The 19,938-nt window shown below is 37.2% G+C and overlaps 1 protein-coding gene across 1 annotated transcript; it reads left to right on the plus strand.

Annotated features, from left to right (window-relative positions):
- The first annotated feature begins 389 nt into the window (after positions 1 to 389).
- On the plus strand, positions 390 to 15,838 carry Stt3A (catalytic subunit 3A of the oligosaccharyltransferase complex). The gene is made up of 13 exons (XM_071596013.1): positions 390 to 476; positions 689 to 799; positions 890 to 1,057; positions 1,149 to 1,309; positions 1,389 to 1,479; positions 1,566 to 1,864; positions 1,975 to 2,128; positions 2,453 to 2,691; positions 5,427 to 5,594; positions 6,376 to 6,564; positions 9,918 to 10,137; positions 11,332 to 11,520; positions 14,119 to 15,838. The coding sequence occupies exons 2-13, from the start codon at positions 697 to 699 to the stop codon at positions 14,262 to 14,264; spliced, it is 2,127 nt and encodes a 708-aa protein (XP_071452114.1). The 5' UTR covers positions 390 to 476; positions 689 to 696; the 3' UTR covers positions 14,265 to 15,838.
- Positions 15,839 to 19,938: the final 4,100 nt, after the last annotated feature.

A 19,938-nucleotide genomic window follows, 5' to 3' on the forward strand; every position in this document is an offset into this window, starting at 1 on the left:
CTTTTTAGTTAATTACACTTGAGTCGCCTATTGAGGCTGGATGGAAATGTTATATTTTCCATTTTAAGACACGAAAGTTAGTACATGTTGTTTTATTATTTTCGCTATCACGACCTAATGAAATTTTAACACGAAAGCAGTATTAGTAGTTTAAACTGGATGTCCGTAAACATTCGAAGGTTGCCGCCAAGATGATTTCGTTGCTCACCTGTTTTTTACATTTCATTTTCCCCAGCCTCGGAATTGATTGTTTTAGATCATATTAGGTATGAGAAATGAGATTCCGTTGATATTCGGCAATTCCATGGGAAAACTGCACAAATAATTAATGAAAGCTGATGAAGTTAATATTATACGAAGTAAATGTTTTCGTATCTATATAAATTTGGCAACGTGGTGTCCAAGCGGTGTCGCGTATGTTGAGCTGCCACGCTGTTCGGTAGCCGGTGATTAGGAGTAGTGTGAGTGTGAATACGGTAAGTCATAATTTAATAGTATATTAAAATTATAGCCATGGCTTTCATGCTATTTATCACGTTTTGGTGACAAGTAGATTTTTGAAAACTTCTGTCAGTTTTTTCTGGGACTTTACGTGCTTGTGTTTTGCATAATTTTCTGAAGTTACAGCATAATGAAATGCTTACTTTATGTGAAGAGTGATAATCATCAATAATTCGCCTTTATTTAGGGCTCACAATGATAAGTACCCAATTATCAAGGTCCAGGGGCCTTCGGATGTCCACCGAAAAGCAAGAGACCTTATTGAAATTAGTCATCCTTTCTATTGCAGCAGTTTTGTGTAAGACATTATTAAGTGGAATATTTGTGGCTACAGTTAGTTCAGGAAGGTGATACATTTATTTTAATGGTGTTGCAATTTACTTTTCAGCATTTGCCACAAGGCTGTTTTCTGTGTTGAGGTTTGAGAATGTCATTCACGAATTTGATCCATATTTCAACTATCGGACCACCAAATTTTTGGCGGACGAAGGCTTTTATCGGTTTCACAATTGGTTTGATGATCGAGCATGGTATCCTCTGGGAAGAATAATTGGTGGTACGTTCATTGAAATGAAGAACTTTGATTAATATAATCATAAATTATTCTTCTGCTCACCACTTCTCCTTATGTTGTTGTTAACTTACAGGTACCATTTATCCTGGCCTAATGATAACATCCACTGCACTCTACCATTTTATGTGGTTATTAAATATTACCATTGACATAAGGAATGTGTGTGTATATCTTGCCCCTTTCTTTTCGAGTCTTACGACAATTATCACATATCTACTTACCAAGGAGCTCAGAGTGAGTATTTCAGTTCCGATTTTTAACCTTTCAATTAGTAACTCAAAGTTTCTGGCTTTTTAAACGAATTTTTCTGCAGGATTCTTCCTCAGGTTTGGTGGCAGCAGCCATGATATCGATTGTTCCAGGTTATATTTCGAGATCTGTGGCAGGGTCTTATGACAACGAAGGTAATTTTTGTGTTTTATATTTAAAGGTCAACTCATGTTCTTCGACTAATTTTTCAAACCGAGTTTCTTGTCTTGTTTCTTACCAGGTATTGCTATTTTCTGCATGCTGTTGACATATTATGCATGGATCAAGGCCGTGAAAACTGGCGCCGTCCTCTGGGCGGCATTGTCAGCATTGGCATACTTCTACATGGTGTCATCTTGGGGTGGATATGTATTCCTGATTAATCTGATACCTCTACATGTTCTGGCACTCATGGCCACCGGCCGCTTCTCCCTCAGGATTTATGTCGCATATTCCACCCTATATTGTCTGGGGACCATTCTCTCCATGCAGATATCATTTGTTGGATTTCAGCCAGTTCAAAGCTCAGAGCATATGCTGGTATGATACTATTCTCATTAAATTTGAGTTGTCTTCCCTTTGCCGATCATGGAGCTATTTTTATGTTCTTTGTCTACCATGGAAACTAATCTTTACTCACGTTTGATTAGGCTCTGGGAGTGTTTGGGCTATGTCAGCTGCACACTTTTGTTGATTATGTCAGGAGTAAGATGTCCCCTGAAGACTTTGAGCTCCTTTTCAAGGCGATGTTGGCTTCAGTAGCTGGGGTAACTGCTCTAGTAGGAGGTGCCTTGACTCTCACTGGTAAGTATCACTGTTTCATAGTTAACCACTTTAAGGTTGTGTAGCATGTAGCTTTCATGCCTCTGTCTGGTTCTTTTTGGCAAGTTTTAAATTTGAATATGACTTCCAACTAAGAATTTCTCCAACCTAACAAGAACTTCAGTCTGTGGGTGTTCTGCATGTTTCTCATTTTGGAAAGTTTAAATCCTCTAGAAAGTTGATTTTCTTTGGGGAAAACAAAATCCATCTACCATTGTGGAAATAATGACCCATCACCCCTAGTTTAATCTAGTTGAAGACTTTCATGTTTGAGTTTCGTTTAATGAATTCAATTTTTTTCTTCAGGCAAAATTTCTCCCTGGACTGGAAGGTTTTACTCTCTCCTTGATCCGTCATATGCCAAGAATCACATTCCTATCATTGCATCAGTGTCAGAACATCAACCGACATCTTGGAGCTCCTTCTATTTTGACCTCCAGGTTTTAGTCTTCCTCTTCCCAGCAGGGCTGTACTTCTGTTTCTCACGCTTGTCTGATGCCAACATATTTCTTATCCTGTATGGGGTAACTTCTATATATTTTGCTGTAAGTAGACATCATTGACACCCTTGCCCATTTTATATACTGTGGTAAAACTGAGATTTAATGATATTATTGACAGTTCAAACACTCTTGTGACCATAGGTACAAATTTGAAGTCTACATTTCAAACTAAAATGCTCCCAATTCCACATCATGGTCCATAGTTGCAAAATGCCTTCAACTTATTCACTCTGTAATTTTGTAATCTTCAATATCATTTTGTTGGTTAAGTGGCAAGTTAGATGCAATAGTGATGTGGGCAGCCCAAGAGAGATGGTAAGTGGAAAAGTGCAGGAAAAGTAGGCTTTATACCAGAAGAATCAACTGCCAATAGCAAAAAGGCAATATTTAAATTTTGGAGATTACCCTACTGTAGTCATGAAACATGCTGAATAGGAGCAGCAGAGAAAAGATAAAAAGAGATGGAACTTTGGTTCTACAGAAGTATAATTAAAATATAATATCACCTTTTAAACTTAAATAATATGAAAGAAATAGAGTAATGAAGTTTTGCGCTTGCCAGTGGGAAACAATATTATAGGGAGTAGTCAGCTGAGAATTAGTCTTGTGTAAATGAGTTTGCCTTATAGAAACTGATTTGTTTGGTGGATCGTTGTAAGCCACCATTGCGATCCCCATAGATTCAGTCTGTGGTGAAAGGAATCAGTTGTATGATTTATGATATATGACACACATGATCCATTCAAATTTACTTCTCATGAAATGCGATGAAGCATTCAGGGTGAAGGAAAACATCATATTTTTAGAAAATTTTAATTCATGCCTTACATTGTATGCATAATTAAAGTTGTGAAATTCTCTTCATTATTAAATGGTTCTTGTGGTCTACACGAATTTCATCAAGGCCAGTTAAGAATTTAGCACCCACTATCTGTGGAAATTGTTTCATATTAAATTATGTAGGGTGTAAACTTTCTTCAAAATTGTAGTCAATGTTATGCTTCCTAATTGTGCATGAAGCAAACATCCTTGAACATGTAATACATTTACTGCCCAGGCAAGAATTGGCCACCACCCTTTTCGTTTTGATATTCCTTCTGCCTCAAGACGAAAATGGAAATGGTACCAATGTAATAAATATCACAATACCAAATCCGGCACTACCTCCCAAGTACTTTAAAGTCCGAAGTAGGGCTGGCAATTTACTTCACTTAAGTAAGTGAAGTAAATTGCCAATCTTTAGATTATTATACTATTATTTTTGTATTCAGAAACTATGCACTTGACCTAGTGTTAAAATGAAGTGCCAACAGTGTATTGACAAAAAACTGCAAAGAAACTGGGAAATACGACATAATTGCTCACTCCTCTCTGAACTCAAACTGGTATTTTTCTTGTTACTGTTTGCTCAGTTTTGTAACCCTCTTTTAGGGTTCTCAGAGCTAGGGTTGCTACATATTTGAGAAAATTTATAATCTACAGTTCATTAAGTTTCTTTACACTTTTTCGGGATGAGGAACAAAATTGACCTAGGTATCTTCTGGCCAAAATCCTTCCTCATAAATACTGGGTATTAGTTGAAAAAGATCACTTCCATTTTTCCCTCTACTCATTAGTAATTCTGTGGGAAGATCATAAGGCAGTGTTTAGCCTGTGTCCATCCAAAGTCTACCTTAAAGTGTAGACTGCCAAATATTCTTTAAAATCCATCTTTTCCTTGACCCAAGCTCTCCTTGTTATGTCGCATTTCCTTTTTGATTTTTAAACTGGCTGACCTATTTATTATAATCGGTAATCTACCAGTTAAGGTTGGATGGGCACAAGCTACCAAGCTGCACAGCAACAGCTCCCTTGCCTCTCATAACAAAGCATAACCCAACATCCAACTCTACAAATAGCCTCTCTTTAATTCGACATACTCCCTTCTTCCCTTTATTCCATCCAACATGCCTATCCTATTTTTACCCCTTCCTCTATTTCCTTATTTCCTTTCCCTTCTCTATCACATTCTTGAACATACCATTGCCAATGAAAGCACTCTGCATTCCATCGCCTCTCTATGATTTCTCCCAACAATTCTCTCTCTCTTCCCTCCCCATTCCTAGCATTTGCTCCTTTGGCCTTACTCAATATCCCTGTCTTCAATCCCTTTTTCTTGTGAATGCATATTTGCCTAATGCAATTCTTCTTCTTGTATCCCTACTTTCGTGACCAGTTTGGTCCAAAACACTTCCAAGAGAAGTTTTTCAAGATATTTCTCATTGTCTTTGTATTTGACATATCCCCAAATACTCATATAAATCTTGGCACTGTTAGTTTTTGCGTAAGATCAGTAATTCTCTGTTCATTCTTCTTTCTATTTCCGTGTTAATGTTCTTCCATTTTCTTATTTCGTTCTGCCCCTTCACGCTCTGTCAAAAATAAATATTTTTATCAAAACTGGTTACTATCAGCAACTGAAGGGTCAACACTGGTCGGTGCCATTGTAAAAAGTTTGGAAAATTACTTAGGATAAAATGTTTTGATTCAGTATCAATAGGGATTAGATAATGTAACTTACATGGCAATAATTAATTAATATAATAATTATAGTGTATTCATGGCTATGCATGAGCTTTCATCATCCAAGTGGTGTATCACTGCCATGTTTGCATATCACTCCTATATACCTTATTTTGTCCATTTACATCAGACCGTATATGTAAATTTATTAATGGGGTACTAATCAAGGGGTAGTAGTTGTGATTTACTGATGCTGATTGTCATTTATATTTCAGGGTGTTATGGTTCGGTTGATGCTGGTGTTGGCACCAGTCATGTGCATTCTGTCTGGAATTGCTGTGTCAGCCATGCTTAACACGTATATGAGGCAAGTGGAGCCAGCTCCGAAGACATTTGATAAGAAGACAAAGAAGTTTGAATCAAACTACGTCATGAAGAGCGAGGTAAGTCCACTATATAGAGAGTATTAGCATAATGCTCACCCTTAACTTTTCACCCATTTCCATTAGCATGTAGGCATTGGACGTCTGTGTGCGAACAAGTTTCAGTTGGCACTCCTGGTGACCACTGCTACTTTCAGTTATGTTAGAAATAGTTTTTGGGGCATGATCTGCTGTCTGGACAAACCCATGTTCTGGTCATTGTTTCTAATTTATACTTCAATTAAATCAAGTGCTGGTCAAATAATTCTAACGTCTACTTAACAAATATTTTCCATTGTACTGTAATTTCTTTTGCATTTTACTTTTTTTAATTGAAATCTTTCTCACTTAAGATTTGTAAAGGGTGAATCCACCATCCCTAAAAATATTTATTTTGTTAATGAATTAGACAGTTGAAAACTGTTACGGAAGTATTCGTTGCAATATTTCAAACGTACATTAGAGGAATTTTCAGTCAGTTAAATGGTCATTTTTTAATTTTTTTATTTTTAAATTGTCTATAAGTTCTTCTGAGACTAGTTAATTCTGAAACGCACAGAACCATGCCCTTGACATGCCTCAATGCATTGGCTATTTTGAATATAATGATGAAAATGATGTAGCGATATTCTCAGAAAATATTTTTTTGGCTACTGCAGTGTTTAAACTAATGCATTTACTTCTTCTATAAGTTATACTTTATGCCATTGACGAGTATTGGAGTTTTTCCTTAATTTCAATGGTCAGTAACAGTCAGGGGAATCTCTGTTTTCATTGGTTGTTTTGCGTCTTTTAATTGCAGATAGCTATACTGTTTGTTGGGGTGATGTGCTGCTTCCTTGTCTCGTATACATTCCACTGTACCTGGGTCACCTCTGAAGCATATTCATCACCCTCTATTGTCCTATCAGCACGTTCTCATGATGGATCAAGAATAATATTTGATGATTTCAGGGAGGCCTACTATTGGCTAAGGATGAACACTCCAGAGGTAGTTATTTTACTTAGCTATTAGCCTTTTTTTAACTAAGTAAGAAGTTGATTTAAGTTATTTTCAACAACTTTCTCTCTAGAATTAGTTCCTCTTCTTTGAATGTACATCTTATTGTAGTTTTGTGTTTTATATTTACATCCACAGTTTTTCAGATTCCTTTCATGCGTGTAATTGGCTGTCATAATAAATAAGGTATTAGCTGATTGATGGTACATTTTGTCTAGCCTCTTAGCATTTGATGGTATATCAGGATTAGTACCTTTTGTGGATTTTTCTACCAATTTTCAGTAACGATAAACCAGCATATATGTCAACTTAAATTTTTGTTTTGAAGTAAAATAGGCTTCAGAGCCAGTTAATTACAGTTGTGTAATTCTCATGCTACCACAAACCACAGTAGTCAATCAAAATTTAGTTTGATAGATGAGGGTAAAGCTTACCTGGTACTACATCTACATAATACCCCGCAAGCCGCCGCAAGGGCGTGTGGCGGGGGGTATTATGTAGATGGTACTAAGCCCTGCACAGTACATAAAATTTACTCATTAACAGGGAAAGGAGGCCCAGTTCCTTTCCGGGAGCCACCTTTGTTTTCCCAGGAAGACCTAACACCCAAAAGTCATACTGCTTGAATCATCCTTTGCCGCCGCCCCCCCCCCCCCCCAGTGGCTAGACCCAGAAATATATTGGCCTAATCTGCCATAATAGAACCTTACTCCAAATTTAAGTAATCCCCCTAAAATTTCATGCTTTGTAAAATGGTAATTTTTAAAATCTTATTCTGAATTTGAGAGATGGTTGAGGCCCATTGCATATTTAAAAGGGTAAAGTGAGGAATAGTGGAAATTATAAGCATTTATTGTGGAAGCCTGATGATGCAAGTATGACTTATAGCAATAATCAGTATTGCGAGTAATATCCAAGGTACAGTTTATTGCTCTTATGATTTGTGTGTGAAATAAATTGGTAAAACTGAGGTATGAGCATGGCATCAACAGTGGTCATTTGATAATACAAGTGATTTAACATCTATGTAAATCATTAAATACTTCTGCCTGTTCATTACAATAATGTAGTATAAAAAATCAATAATGTATGTCATATGTAGAAATTGGCTCAAAAACACCTTCTGTAACAGACTGCCAACAAGTATACATAGCATATTTGAAAAATTGGTGCTTGCTAATGGCAAAGTCCACCATCACGACAGCATTTACTGTGTCATGCTACCATTATTAGTTTTTTTAACTACTATATTGAATCAGGCATGTTTGCTAACATCTTGTCAGATATTTAGCCAAGAGAAAACGAAATATTTTGGAGAGCAACTTGTATGTGCATGTTAAATTATGCTTCGAACTCTAAATCTCACCCAGAGAAACTTAGATATGCAATTCTAGATAGCTATGGCGTATATTAATCATATTATATTCCATTACAGTTTTTGGTCTGAATGAAAGCCTAGCAGTTAAACATAGTTTTATTCCTGATCATCATCCTTTATGGCTTGTAACAATGATACTCTTATTGCCATAAGAGGGACCTATTTGCAACGAATAAGCGTTGTCTTCTAGGGCTTTCATAGGTTGCTTTGGTATCAATGCGAAGTAAATTCACCTGACATTTAAATAGTTAAATAATCTGCATAAAGGAAGGAATAAGATGATACATATACATTATTATCATGATAATAAAAAGTGTAGGGCCTAGCATACAACCTTATGGAGTACATTTAGAAACTGCATGTCTTTACGATTCCCAAAAATCTATGTGCAGTAGAACCTCGCTAAATGAACACCACATACGACTAGTAAATTGCATAATGAGCAACAAATATTTTTTCTAATTACTCCCTTAGCAAAAAACATATCACATGACAAGTGACAAGGCGAGGTGAATCCCCAGAACTGCTGCTTCAGTTTGCATCGAGACATACTATTATGTTATTATTTGTGATTTTTTGTTTAAAGTTTAGTAATGTTTTCTGCATCATTTTTAAAATATCCCCTAAGAAAAAAGCTCGAGACAGTCATAATAAAATAAAAATAATTATAGAAATAAAAAGTAAAGATAATTGAAAATTGAGAACAAGGTGTAAGCACGGCTGATCTAGCAAACGCAAAGTTGGTTTTATATCAATGATTTGCTGTATCCTCAAGAACAAGTACAAAATTAAGGGCATAGATGCTTGAAAGGGATTGACTAAAGTATCTGCAATGGTTACGTATTTTCAAAGGTGCTGAAAGGTTGCTTCTCGTATGGATAAACAAAAAGCAATCACAAGATGATGCTATTGAATGAGAACATCACCAACACTTTGGTGCATTAAGAGAAATGCTGAAAGCATAGGTAACCGTTGACTCATACAGGGAGAAGCCTTAACTGAGATAGTCACTACCTTATTAGGGTGACCCCTAATAAATTAAAGGGTATGTGCACTATAAATTTATGTAGTGATAATTCTGTTGCCTTTTAACAAAAATGTGAAGCGTCGGCAAAAGCAAACTCTCTCTAGACAGCTTTAAAAAAAAGAATTATGAATTATTATAAAAATAAGCTAATTCTTTTTTGTTTTCTACAAATGAAATTTGCAATTCGGGTTGGTTCATTCTGCTACAAAAGAAAAGATTTTGATTCATGGTCCTAAGTAGTATATATTTATAATTTTTCTTGAATTAACCTGGTACGCAATTTATTTTTTTGTTGTCATGGAATGCGTTATAGTATTTTATGTTAATTTATATGGGAAAATTGGTTTTCCTTTACAAGTAAGATCCCAGAGTGAATTTTGTTTGTTCCACTGCATGTCTATACAGATTTTTGCTTGGATTCCCTTATCCCATGGTATTCTAACATCATAATCAAAGTTAGATGATCAAGAGGTTTTACATTGCCTGGTATACATTTTAGTTTTGTTATAATGTTAAAAGTCATCTGTTAAATATTATCAATTGAATTAATCTTTTCCTAAGAACTACTGATACCGAATGAAAGTTTGGGTTTTTTATGCATTTCAAGTATTGTCATTTGAAAACAAAATTTCAGGGTATGTATAAATTGTTTGCTGAAAAAATGTATTGGGATATTGATTTTTTAATCATGAGTTCTTATTCACATGTAGTTCAAATGAGTCAAGCCGGAGAATCTTACTTGCGAATTTCTTCTTTTGTAGCAGATTGATTATTACATGTTTGAAATAGATTGTTAATGCCCTCCCCAAAAACCACACTCCTCGTTTACGTCTAGTACTATTCATATTGAAAGCCATCTCCCTCTTCTTAATATCGCATTTCCTGCCTTACATTCTATCCTGCCAGTCTTAACCCTTGTAATATTTTTATTTTTCTCAGGATGCCAAGGTAATGTCTTGGTGGGATTATGGATATCAAATAACAGCTATGGCAAATCGGACTATATTGGTGGACAATAATACTTGGAATAACACCCATATATCACGAGTTGGTCAGGCAATGGCATCCTCAGAAGAAGCGGCGTACCCAATCATGAGAGAGCTGGATGTGGATTATGTTCTAGTCATTTTTGGAGGTCTTACTGGCTATTCGTCTGATGGTGAGGCCCACTTCTAATATTTAATTCCTCTTTTATATGTATATTTGTAATATATACCATTTATTTATCTATAGTCATGCTTCTGAATCCACTATTAATGGTTTCACCAAGGCATATATATGGTCATGGTTTAACTTGAGATATTTACTTATGCATATGATGTTTTTTTATGCAATACACTGTGATTATGTGGATATTGACCTGATTTTTGTTATTCGATTGTCAGTAAATATACTCAACGAGTGTACTGCCAAAGAAAAGATTTTTTATGTTTTTACTTTATTTCTAGATCACTAATTTGTTTATTTTATGTATGAAAATAAGGTTTTATTTTGACCTTTTTCACCATGGAACAATTCAAGGAAGTTAAGCCTGAAACCATTAATTTTCTCTAATTTGTCCCTTGAAATGAATAAATTTGAATTTTGAAAAGGTGATTTCTAACTATGAAATTTTGTGTAATACTCTTAGAGCTTCAGGTTGCATAGTCATTTCTTCTTTAGTATTGAGCAATGCATTATTTATAGCAAAAACAAGACAAAAAAACTGAAAATGTGTCCATTTGACGTGCTTGTGGTATTTTTTAATTTTGCTTGCGGCATATTTCCCATGGTTTCTATTATATTCTGAAATTTTTTTGAATCTTCCCGATTTTTATTAATTTTGTTTGTATTCAACATAACATTCAATAATTTCCTTTCTTTTATATTCAAGTTTTACTGTGCATTTTTAATTTTTTTTTAGAAATCATGACCATTTTCTCACATTCTCCTAAATATTGGATGTCATTAATTATGATTTCAAGACGTTTGCCTAGTTCCTTTCTGCTTCGTAATAAAGATGTATCCTACTTTTAAGAAATCCAATGTAGAAAGCAGCCATTCACTATGTTGTGTCTCAAGTTGGTAAACGCAATCTCTATGAGAACCCATTATTAATTCAATTTATTATTTGGCTGGATGTATTATTTATAAAAGTCAGCCCTCAAGAATTTTTTTCGGCCACACCAGCTCAAAAAATTGCAAATCGTGCTGGCATATCTGTGTATTTTTATTTGTGACTCTCAAGAAAAATTTTTTGGCAATTTTCCCATTGCAGTAGCCATTTTAAAAATGTATCAGTCGCCATGCCATTGCTGCAGGGTTAGAAAATATGTTTAAAAATCTAATTTTTATTTTTCTCTTTTTTCTGCAGACATAAACAAGTTTCTATGGATGGTTAGGATTGGTGGGAGTACAGAAAGGGGCCAACACATCAAGGAGTGGGATTACTACAGCCCAGCTGGAGAATTCAGGGTAGATAAGGAGGGCTCACCTACTCTGCTCAACTGTCTCATGTACAAGATGTGCTACTATCGCTTTGGACAAGTTTATACAGAAGGAGGTAGGTTGGCAGCATATCCTGCTCTATTCCTGTTTAAGAATATTTTTGGGACCTAGGGACTGTTTATATACTACATCCATCTAAAGTGTGGGGTAGAAAACTTGTGTAAACCTTTTCAAGAGCCAACTAGGATTATGGTGCAGTTCATAAATATGGGGACTAAGGAAATAACAAATTCAAAATCTAAAGGAATATGAGTTAACAGTTTCTTAATGGCCTCAGAGAATCTGAGGCCATGAATTTTTAAATTGTCTTTAGTTGGTCAATTGAGCCAAATCTTGACACTTTCATGTGTATTTTTGCTTTTGGAGAGGGGAAATAGTCTGGAGGTGACGTCTGGTAAGTAAGGTGGACTGGCAATTCATTGCTGCTAAATGGGGCCGTTGTCATGCAGCAGGAAAGAATCCCAAGAAGTGAATACAGATCAAGGCAAACTCATTGGATTCAAGTTAGGAAGAATCCGTATTTACTATTCTACCCAATGGCATGAATTCTTTGTGAACGATGTCACTTTTAATCAAAAACCTGGCCGGCATTGTGTTTATCCTTCATTTTGGGAAGCACAGTTCTTTCAGCCTTGGGGAGTGTGTCAACCAATTAGATATTTTGATGTTTTGTTTCTGGTTCGTAGGCAATACACCGTCTCATCACCATAATAATCTTGTCTAAAAAGTTCTTGTCATGATCAATAATGGATAACAAGCCTTCACAAGACTCAATTCTAGTTGCTCCCATGCCAGTGCATGTGGGACAAATGTTGCTTACAGAAGCTGTAAGCTGCTGGTTCAAATATTCACTCAAGATCTGCGAAACCACTGTTTTGGGGATGTTTAGATATTAGAATATGTTAGAAAATGAAGGATAAACACAATGCTGGCCATGTTTTTGATTAATTCAGTCAGCTGCTGTGATGTTCTAGTTAGTCCCAGTTGTCAGCTGGCCACTTTGTTCGTCATCCTTAACTCTCTCCTGACCCTCACTACGTCAGAATCAGCAGATTCAGTTCAAGCAACAAATTAACTGGACTAGCATTTCATGATTTCAATAATCTTGACTCCTTCAGAATTTTCCTCCCTATTTCAAGTACAGTGTTGCTGAGTACTCTATTTTTTATTTTGGCCAAAATATTTATAAAAGTTTTAATGCAGTTTTCATAAAATTTTATGTGACTGAATACATTCATTCTAAGTGTCATAAGTGCACCATTTACATTTTGGTAATAATGGTAGCGACCTCTAGCAGGCAAGTTTGTCACAGTGTGGACAGGCAGAGATTTGTCAATTTGCTATTGTTGTTATATATTACTGTGGGGTTTTATCTGATCAATTATTGCTTCCTGACTAATGTTATTTGATTGCTTTGATTGATTAATTTTTGTGTGTTAATTGAATAAATGTGTATGATTGAGATATGTCTGCTCCTTAGACTACCTTAATATGTCCTGGGTATTTTTTGGGAGACTAATGTATGTTACTTTCACATCACAATTAGACACGATACCTCCAACTTCATGTGAACAAGAAGTAGTCATTGATGGATTGAGTTAATTTAGAGGCAGAAAGGAGTGCCACAGGGAAGTGTTTTGGGATCATTACTCTTCTTGTTATACATTGACCTAAGCACCCGCAATAGGGGAGCAATCATAGATAATTTGCAGAGGACACTGATTTACAGAGAAATAAGGGCACCATAATATTTTGTAATACTCTTTAATGTTTTAGACCAAATATCCGAGTTGTATTAAGAATGGGGCTAAAAATAAGTATCAGATAATGTACAGCTCTTGTTAGAATAAAAGAAATAAAGACATGAATTTAACATCAAAGACAAATCACAAAATAGATGGGATAAAGTTCAACATTTCAGAAAGGGACAGGCTTAAATGAAACTAAGTTTCTTTAGATGGGTTGTAAGAAAATGTAATGAAATAGTTAGAGAGAGATGTTACTTAAGTTTGATTAGATCACATTCAGAATACATGGCAAGTGTCTGGGATCCAATGTAGCGAATGTCAATCAAAAATTAGATAAGGTTCAAGGATAATCTGCTGCGTATGTTCCAAAATTGCTGCTAGAAATGGATGAGCATCTGGTTTGCTGGAGGGATGATGCTGACAGCCCTCTTGATTCTCAAATTGAGTTGGCAAATTTTAAGCTTTTAGAAAGGTGCAGGGGGAAGTATTATGGCACCAAATTTTACTGGTTGACTTGACCACCAGGATTAAAGAAGAGAGGACCCCATTGCAGTTGTAGTCATAATTACTCTTCTCTTCCCTAATACTCTTCTCCAGTCATAAATACTCCTCCCTCTTCTGCCCTAATGCAATACATATAACAAAATAAAACTCAATACCCCAAAAAATTAAATTAATTTGAATATGTTTATCAACTAATATGTATTCAAGGGTATGTGTGAACTGATATTGTGATACACATATTTTTTTTGTTTTGATGAATAATTTGTGTTGGATCCTGATGAATAGAGAATATATTCTCCAAGTGTGCATTGAAAATATTAAAAGTGACGATCATCATAATATTGAAATAGCTCTTTTGAGTTTGTTGCTTCCTTTCTAATGAAAAAGTTCTCTTCCACCAGGTAAACCTCCAGGATATGACAGAGTTCGTAGTGCTGAGATTGGAAACAAGGATTTCGAACTGGATGTTTTAGAGGAGGCATACACAACAGAGCACTGGCTTGTTCGAATCTACAAAGTGAAGGATCTGCCCAACAGGGGCGTCTGAAAACCCCTTCTGTCAATGAGGTGGACGAACAAGGCCAAGTGCTCTTATGAATGCCAACATTGTGAACAACCAAAGACCCTGGCACACACCAGTGAAGTTGAGCAATGGTTAAATCTTGCTTATTGGAAGAGAAGTTTCGTGGGTACATGTCTATTGGTTTAGCGTAGGGAGTCGTTTGGATCAACCGCAGCTTGAGAGGGTGGGGTTATGACCCCAATAGTGTTTTTCTGTGCAGGCAAATTAAATGTAATGCTAAGCAAGTGAGCAGTGGTACTCATCTCGATGACAATGATTTTTAAAAGGGAAGTTCATCATAGTTGCAGTTGAAATTTGGCCCGATTGATTGTAATACACTTGAATTTGGTCTGGGTATCGATTGAAATTGGTATATTGTTGTTCGTTTTCTTGATGGGAAAGGAAATGATTTAGTTTTTAAGCTGCTGAAGAAATGTTTTATAGACAGTTGTGTGTAATGTGTTAATTTTGTTGTGTTTTATTTGCTTGAGAAGTTTAAATTTGGTTGTGCTGGGTGCACATAAATGTGTTCGACAGCGGGTGAACACAAGGGTCGGTAGACCATATTGGGAGGTAGTGTCTTTGCAGCTCTCTTGATTTAATTTTTACTAATGAGAATGACTTCCTAGAAGTTTACTGGGGCCATAGCACTTTTCTTTCCATGTTCATATGCTTGATAATGACATCATCCTGTCTCAAGTTTACAAAAAATTCTCTTTTTTTGTCTCACTTTGGTTGTATATCAATTTTTATATTTTTGATAAAATTTTAGCATCATTGCGGTTTTTTTTCCTTATTGCTCTTGTTTGTGAGGACTGAGTTTAATTTTATAAGAAATTTGTGTACTTATTTGAATTTCCAGTGTCCCTCCTCACTCATTCCTCAAGCAATAACAATAGCAATAACAGTCCATCCATCTGGTGCATGGTACTGTCTGGTTGTCATTACTCATTTGCATACTAATTAGAGGTATTGGTGGTGTATAAGCTACATTTTGTTCTTTTTTCGGGTACGTGAGTAATTGGTGGATGTCAAATTTGTCAGAGGAGCTAACAAAAATCATTTCCTTTGCCAAATGTGAAGCATAAAATGTCACAAAAGACATTGATTGTTACACTGCCATAATACTTTCAGCATGCTAACGATTGTTGTGTATAACTTTTATAGTATAAAATCTCATTTGATTTCCACCTGTTTTCTAAACACTGTGTATCTTTCCATTCGATATCACAAATGGGTGTGATTTTAAATGTTTTTACAATTACATATTGAGGGCTACAAGGGCAATTTTTGCACAATAATTCATAGTGAACAGTTTTTGTGTGAATGGTCACCTATTTCATAACCTTTTGTTATTCATTACCTTTGATTGTAGGGCTACTTGAATGCTGCATGTATGGTATTGTAAAGTATTTTTTCCAAGTCAGATTGTGTACTTTTGAATGGATGGATGAGTTGAACATGTGTCCTTATAAAATTACTTGGCCAATACATTTAACTATTCCAGATGTTTGCTGGTGAACACGGGGTCAATGAAAAATTAAAAAGTCTTACAAGAATGTTTGTTGGATGATTGTCATTTTGAGGACATTTATGCCCAATCTGTCATACCTGTATTCCCTATGATTTTCATCGTTATAAAAAAGGTATGTGTTTTCAACTTGAAGGCAGGGTTGAATTAATTGTAATGGAATGCAGGAGAAGATATTAATCTATCTTACTTCGGACTACTATCTTAAAAGTATTGCTTCGATGTTTTATTGTTTTAATCTCCTTCAAATAGTGCTCTGGCCTGTGTACAAGAGTATTGAAAATGAAAACTGTTTTCCAGGGAATTATGGATGCATTTACTGTGTAAGATGGGATTAGGTTGGGATAACACATGTAATTTTCCTTAGCAGTCGGTTACATTAATGCAACCTTCTGTAATGGAAATGCATTAATAATGTGCATCTATATGCACCTGCATGAACTACAACCTTTACATGGTGGAAGGACCTTTGCATTTTGATGACTCCCTGGAGCTGTGGTGGCAGGAGCAATGCTAATTGCCCAAGTTAGGCCGTAGGGTAGCTGCCCTGATGAAATGCAGTCCAGGCAGCATCTGTTTCTCAGGGAAAATCCTTAACAAGCAGAGTCAACAGCAGAGAAGATGATACCGAAGTGGTCTAAACCAGAATACGGACTTAGAAGTCTCGGATGATTTTGGGGGTAGAGAATTTTGAAAATGTAAATTAAAAGGTGAAATAGAAATTTTGGGGCTGGGCAAGGTGAGATAAAAGTATGGCAGGGAGTAATAGAGCAACAATTATCGAATAATAGACATCTAAGATGGAAGAGTCCTCTCGTGCTCCTTTTCTCATATTCTCATTTAATTTCACTCTTGCACATTCTCAGATTGTTTCCTTATTTCCATCCTTAGCCCTTGCAACTTCTTGCCCTTAAAACCATTCTACATTGTGGCTGGAAATGGTAACTAATAATTTTGTGATTTCCCTTCCTGTTGTACATTGAAAGATTAAACTCTTCCAATTTCACCTTATCGTATGAAAAGGTTGATGCTAAGCTTCCATCCAAAATTGTACATGGCTTTTCATGGCCTCACAAAATGTGTTCATGGTATTGAACACAAGTCCTTTGAAAAAAGTGGAGAAACAAATTATTTTGGGTAGTTTTTTTTTAATTTTTTAGCATAATCTCCTTTTAGCTCAATACACTTGCCCGTGTTTCTCCAACTCTTTTAGCCGTTCAAGTAGTTGGCGATGATCCCCTCATTCGGTGGGAATCGTTTTTCTTCGAAGTATTTTTTCAAGTTAGGAAGTATAAAAAGTCTCTGGAGGCAAAACCAGGTGAATATGGTGGGTGTAATGACTCGAACTTTATAATTTTCGCCATCGTAACTTCACAGGTGTACACCCATACATTGTCTTGGTGGACGAGCATTTTTTTCTTCGTGAAATGATTACGATTTTTCTTGATTACTTCCCTTAACCAGTGCAATAACGATCCACTCCGTTTTTCCTTTTTGCTGTTAGTCGATGTTGAAAATTCCGCGTGCATCCCAAAAAAATATAGTATTACGATCGTGGCCATCACCTTGACGACCTATTTCGCCTTCGAAACCAGATCACTGCTAGAAACCTACCGTTCCTTTTGTGTCTGGAATATAGTAGTGTATCTATGTTTCGTCCAGAGTTATGTGTCGATGAAGAAACTCGTTACGATGGCAATGGAAAAGCGCCAAATTAGCCTCCGGATCGACCTCACGATTGTATTCTGTATAGCGAAAGGAAAACCTTTTGAGGCAATATCTCCTAAACTAAGACTTTTTTTCTCAAAATTTTGCGTAAGCCCAAAGCACTTCTTCCTCTATCTGTAGGCCCACGGTTATCCCATACTTATTGCCTAGTTTACCGTCGCATCAACCCCCTCGACACCACCCACCCACTTCACTTCCGAGTTCAATTCTCTGAAGGAATTTAGAACGTCTTCATATCCACGGTCGATGGCATTGTTGACGCCAACATGAGCCACGACCCGCAGCTGTCGTCACCTGGAGAACGCCGCCACTAAGAATGCACCATGTCGTCAGGCGCTGGCTCATACCCTCCTGGTCTGCCCTCTCACGCAATGGGACTATCACACGTCTGACGTTACTGCTGTCTATCACTAAAATCCCCCCTTTCCCACTCTAACGGTTCCTTCTGGGTGATGCTCTAACAAGGGCGGAGGGCTGCAGATACTGCTGGGCTCTCCTCCGATAGCACCTGATACCTGTTGGAGATGGGAATGAGGCTTGCCTTCGCATCTCCCCTCCCTCGCCGCAGCGTTAACTTTCCCCCGCTGCTGCGGGAGACAACCTTCCAATGCTCCGGTTTCCGGAATGACACCTCTCCCCCATCAATGGACCGGACTACGGGCGGCCTCTCGATCACTCCGCCGTTATGTTACATTCGGACGAATCCTTGCGGCCCCATTGGCGTGGCGAGTTTTCGCAGCTCCACCCAGAGTCAGGCCCTTCTGCGAAAGAGCAACCTTAGACCGATGTTCAATCACGATACCCTCCAACGCAGCGATACGGGCCCTTAAAGCCGTGCGAGCTATGGACTCACCAGCGCAGGCGTGCATCGCGACAGAAGGCCCAGGGAAAGCCATCCTAATTCTATCGAAAATGCCAAATTTATAAATAAGGAATAGTTTTAAGCAATGAGAGTTATAGATAAATAAATGAAAAATTTCTTTCAAGCTCAGCGAAGGCTACTTTACCGGGCAAATTGATGTCACTGACCTGCTTAACTAGCAAAAAAAAGTTCACTAGCCATTTAAGATAGTTATTCAAGCCGCGCCCCCCTTTCTCAATACAGGTGACGAATGATGGCTTGCCTGTTGCATTAAAGATAGATATATGGACATTGACAACATCTGCAAACATTTGAAATTAGTAATGTGATGCCCTGAGATTTTACTTCCGATCAACAGTAACCCGAGCCTTTAATCATTCTCTTTTAATGTTCAGTTTATGCCATAATGAGTCAAACAGAGAGTAATATAGAGGATTTAAGGTTTAAATTTAGTGATACTGGAGTGACTTCAAATGGTTTTATTTCTCTTTTCTTCCACTATTCTTCCTTTTCAAATACTAGCTTCAGTAGAAGGTGATCACATAAGACTTAATGTGCTCTAGAAAATTCTAAAAATTAAGCCTGCTGATATCCGTTTCCTGTCAATCCAGTTAATGCGTCTCAATTTCATTTCCAAACCCGCCTACCTTGCCTTTTTCTTCTGGAATCGGTCGCTGCGCTTCATAACAACTAAATTGTGATGAGTCCGCATCCACTCTCGGATGTGGAGATGCCAATTAATCACGCTGTTCCAAAATCTTTGTCTAACCACAACACGGTATAATCTAACCGACACCTTTCAGAGCAACCCAGCATTTTTAATGTATACTTACGCCTTTTGTGGTGTCTAAACTACGTCTTGGTGATGAGTAACCCTTTCGTCATACAGAATTCAATTGCTTTCTCCCCGCGGTCATTCCTACAATTTAAAACGTAATCGCCTACCTCATAAACATCTTTTACTTCCCCTACTGTTGCATCCTAATCCCTCACCACAATAAATTGCTCCCATTCAGGAGCATCCGCGAATATCCTCTACCTGATCGCATACCCCATCGACTTCTTCCTCCTTATGATTGCTCGGTGACATGTACGTATTTGGAAACGAATTTCCAAAACCAGGTTGGGAACCAGAGCGATAACCCTCCGAGATCCCCTTCTCTCACTTGCGGGTCTCCAGGCGCGGCCAACACCCATGTGGATCGAGGGCCGGATGGTATGGCCGTACGCAGGCAGTGAATCCATTAGACTGCTTGCAAGTATCCCTTTTTTGCTAGGGGTCAGTTTTCGGGTTGTCTCCCCGCCTTTTTAGTTCGCTCCAGTGCAAAGCCCTGCGAAGATACGCGAAACGCGCACTTTCGGAATTGAAATGGGCTAACAATTCCCTCCGCTTCCTTTTCCAGCGTCCCAATTCGATTTCACTCTCTCTTGTGCGAAGTCTCCCACTCAATATACCCCCCTAGCCTTCCCCGCCTTCCCCCCAAAGTCCCCTCATTACTTGCCGACGGGCATTCGGTCTCGCCAGTTCGCTTAGAGAG

The sequence above is a fragment of the Hetaerina americana genome, unplaced genomic scaffold, assembly GCF_022747635.1.
Source record: "Hetaerina americana unplaced genomic scaffold, ioHetAmer1.1.p SCAF_73, whole genome shotgun sequence".
Classification (NCBI taxonomy): Eukaryota; Metazoa; Arthropoda; class Insecta; order Odonata; family Calopterygidae; genus Hetaerina; species Hetaerina americana.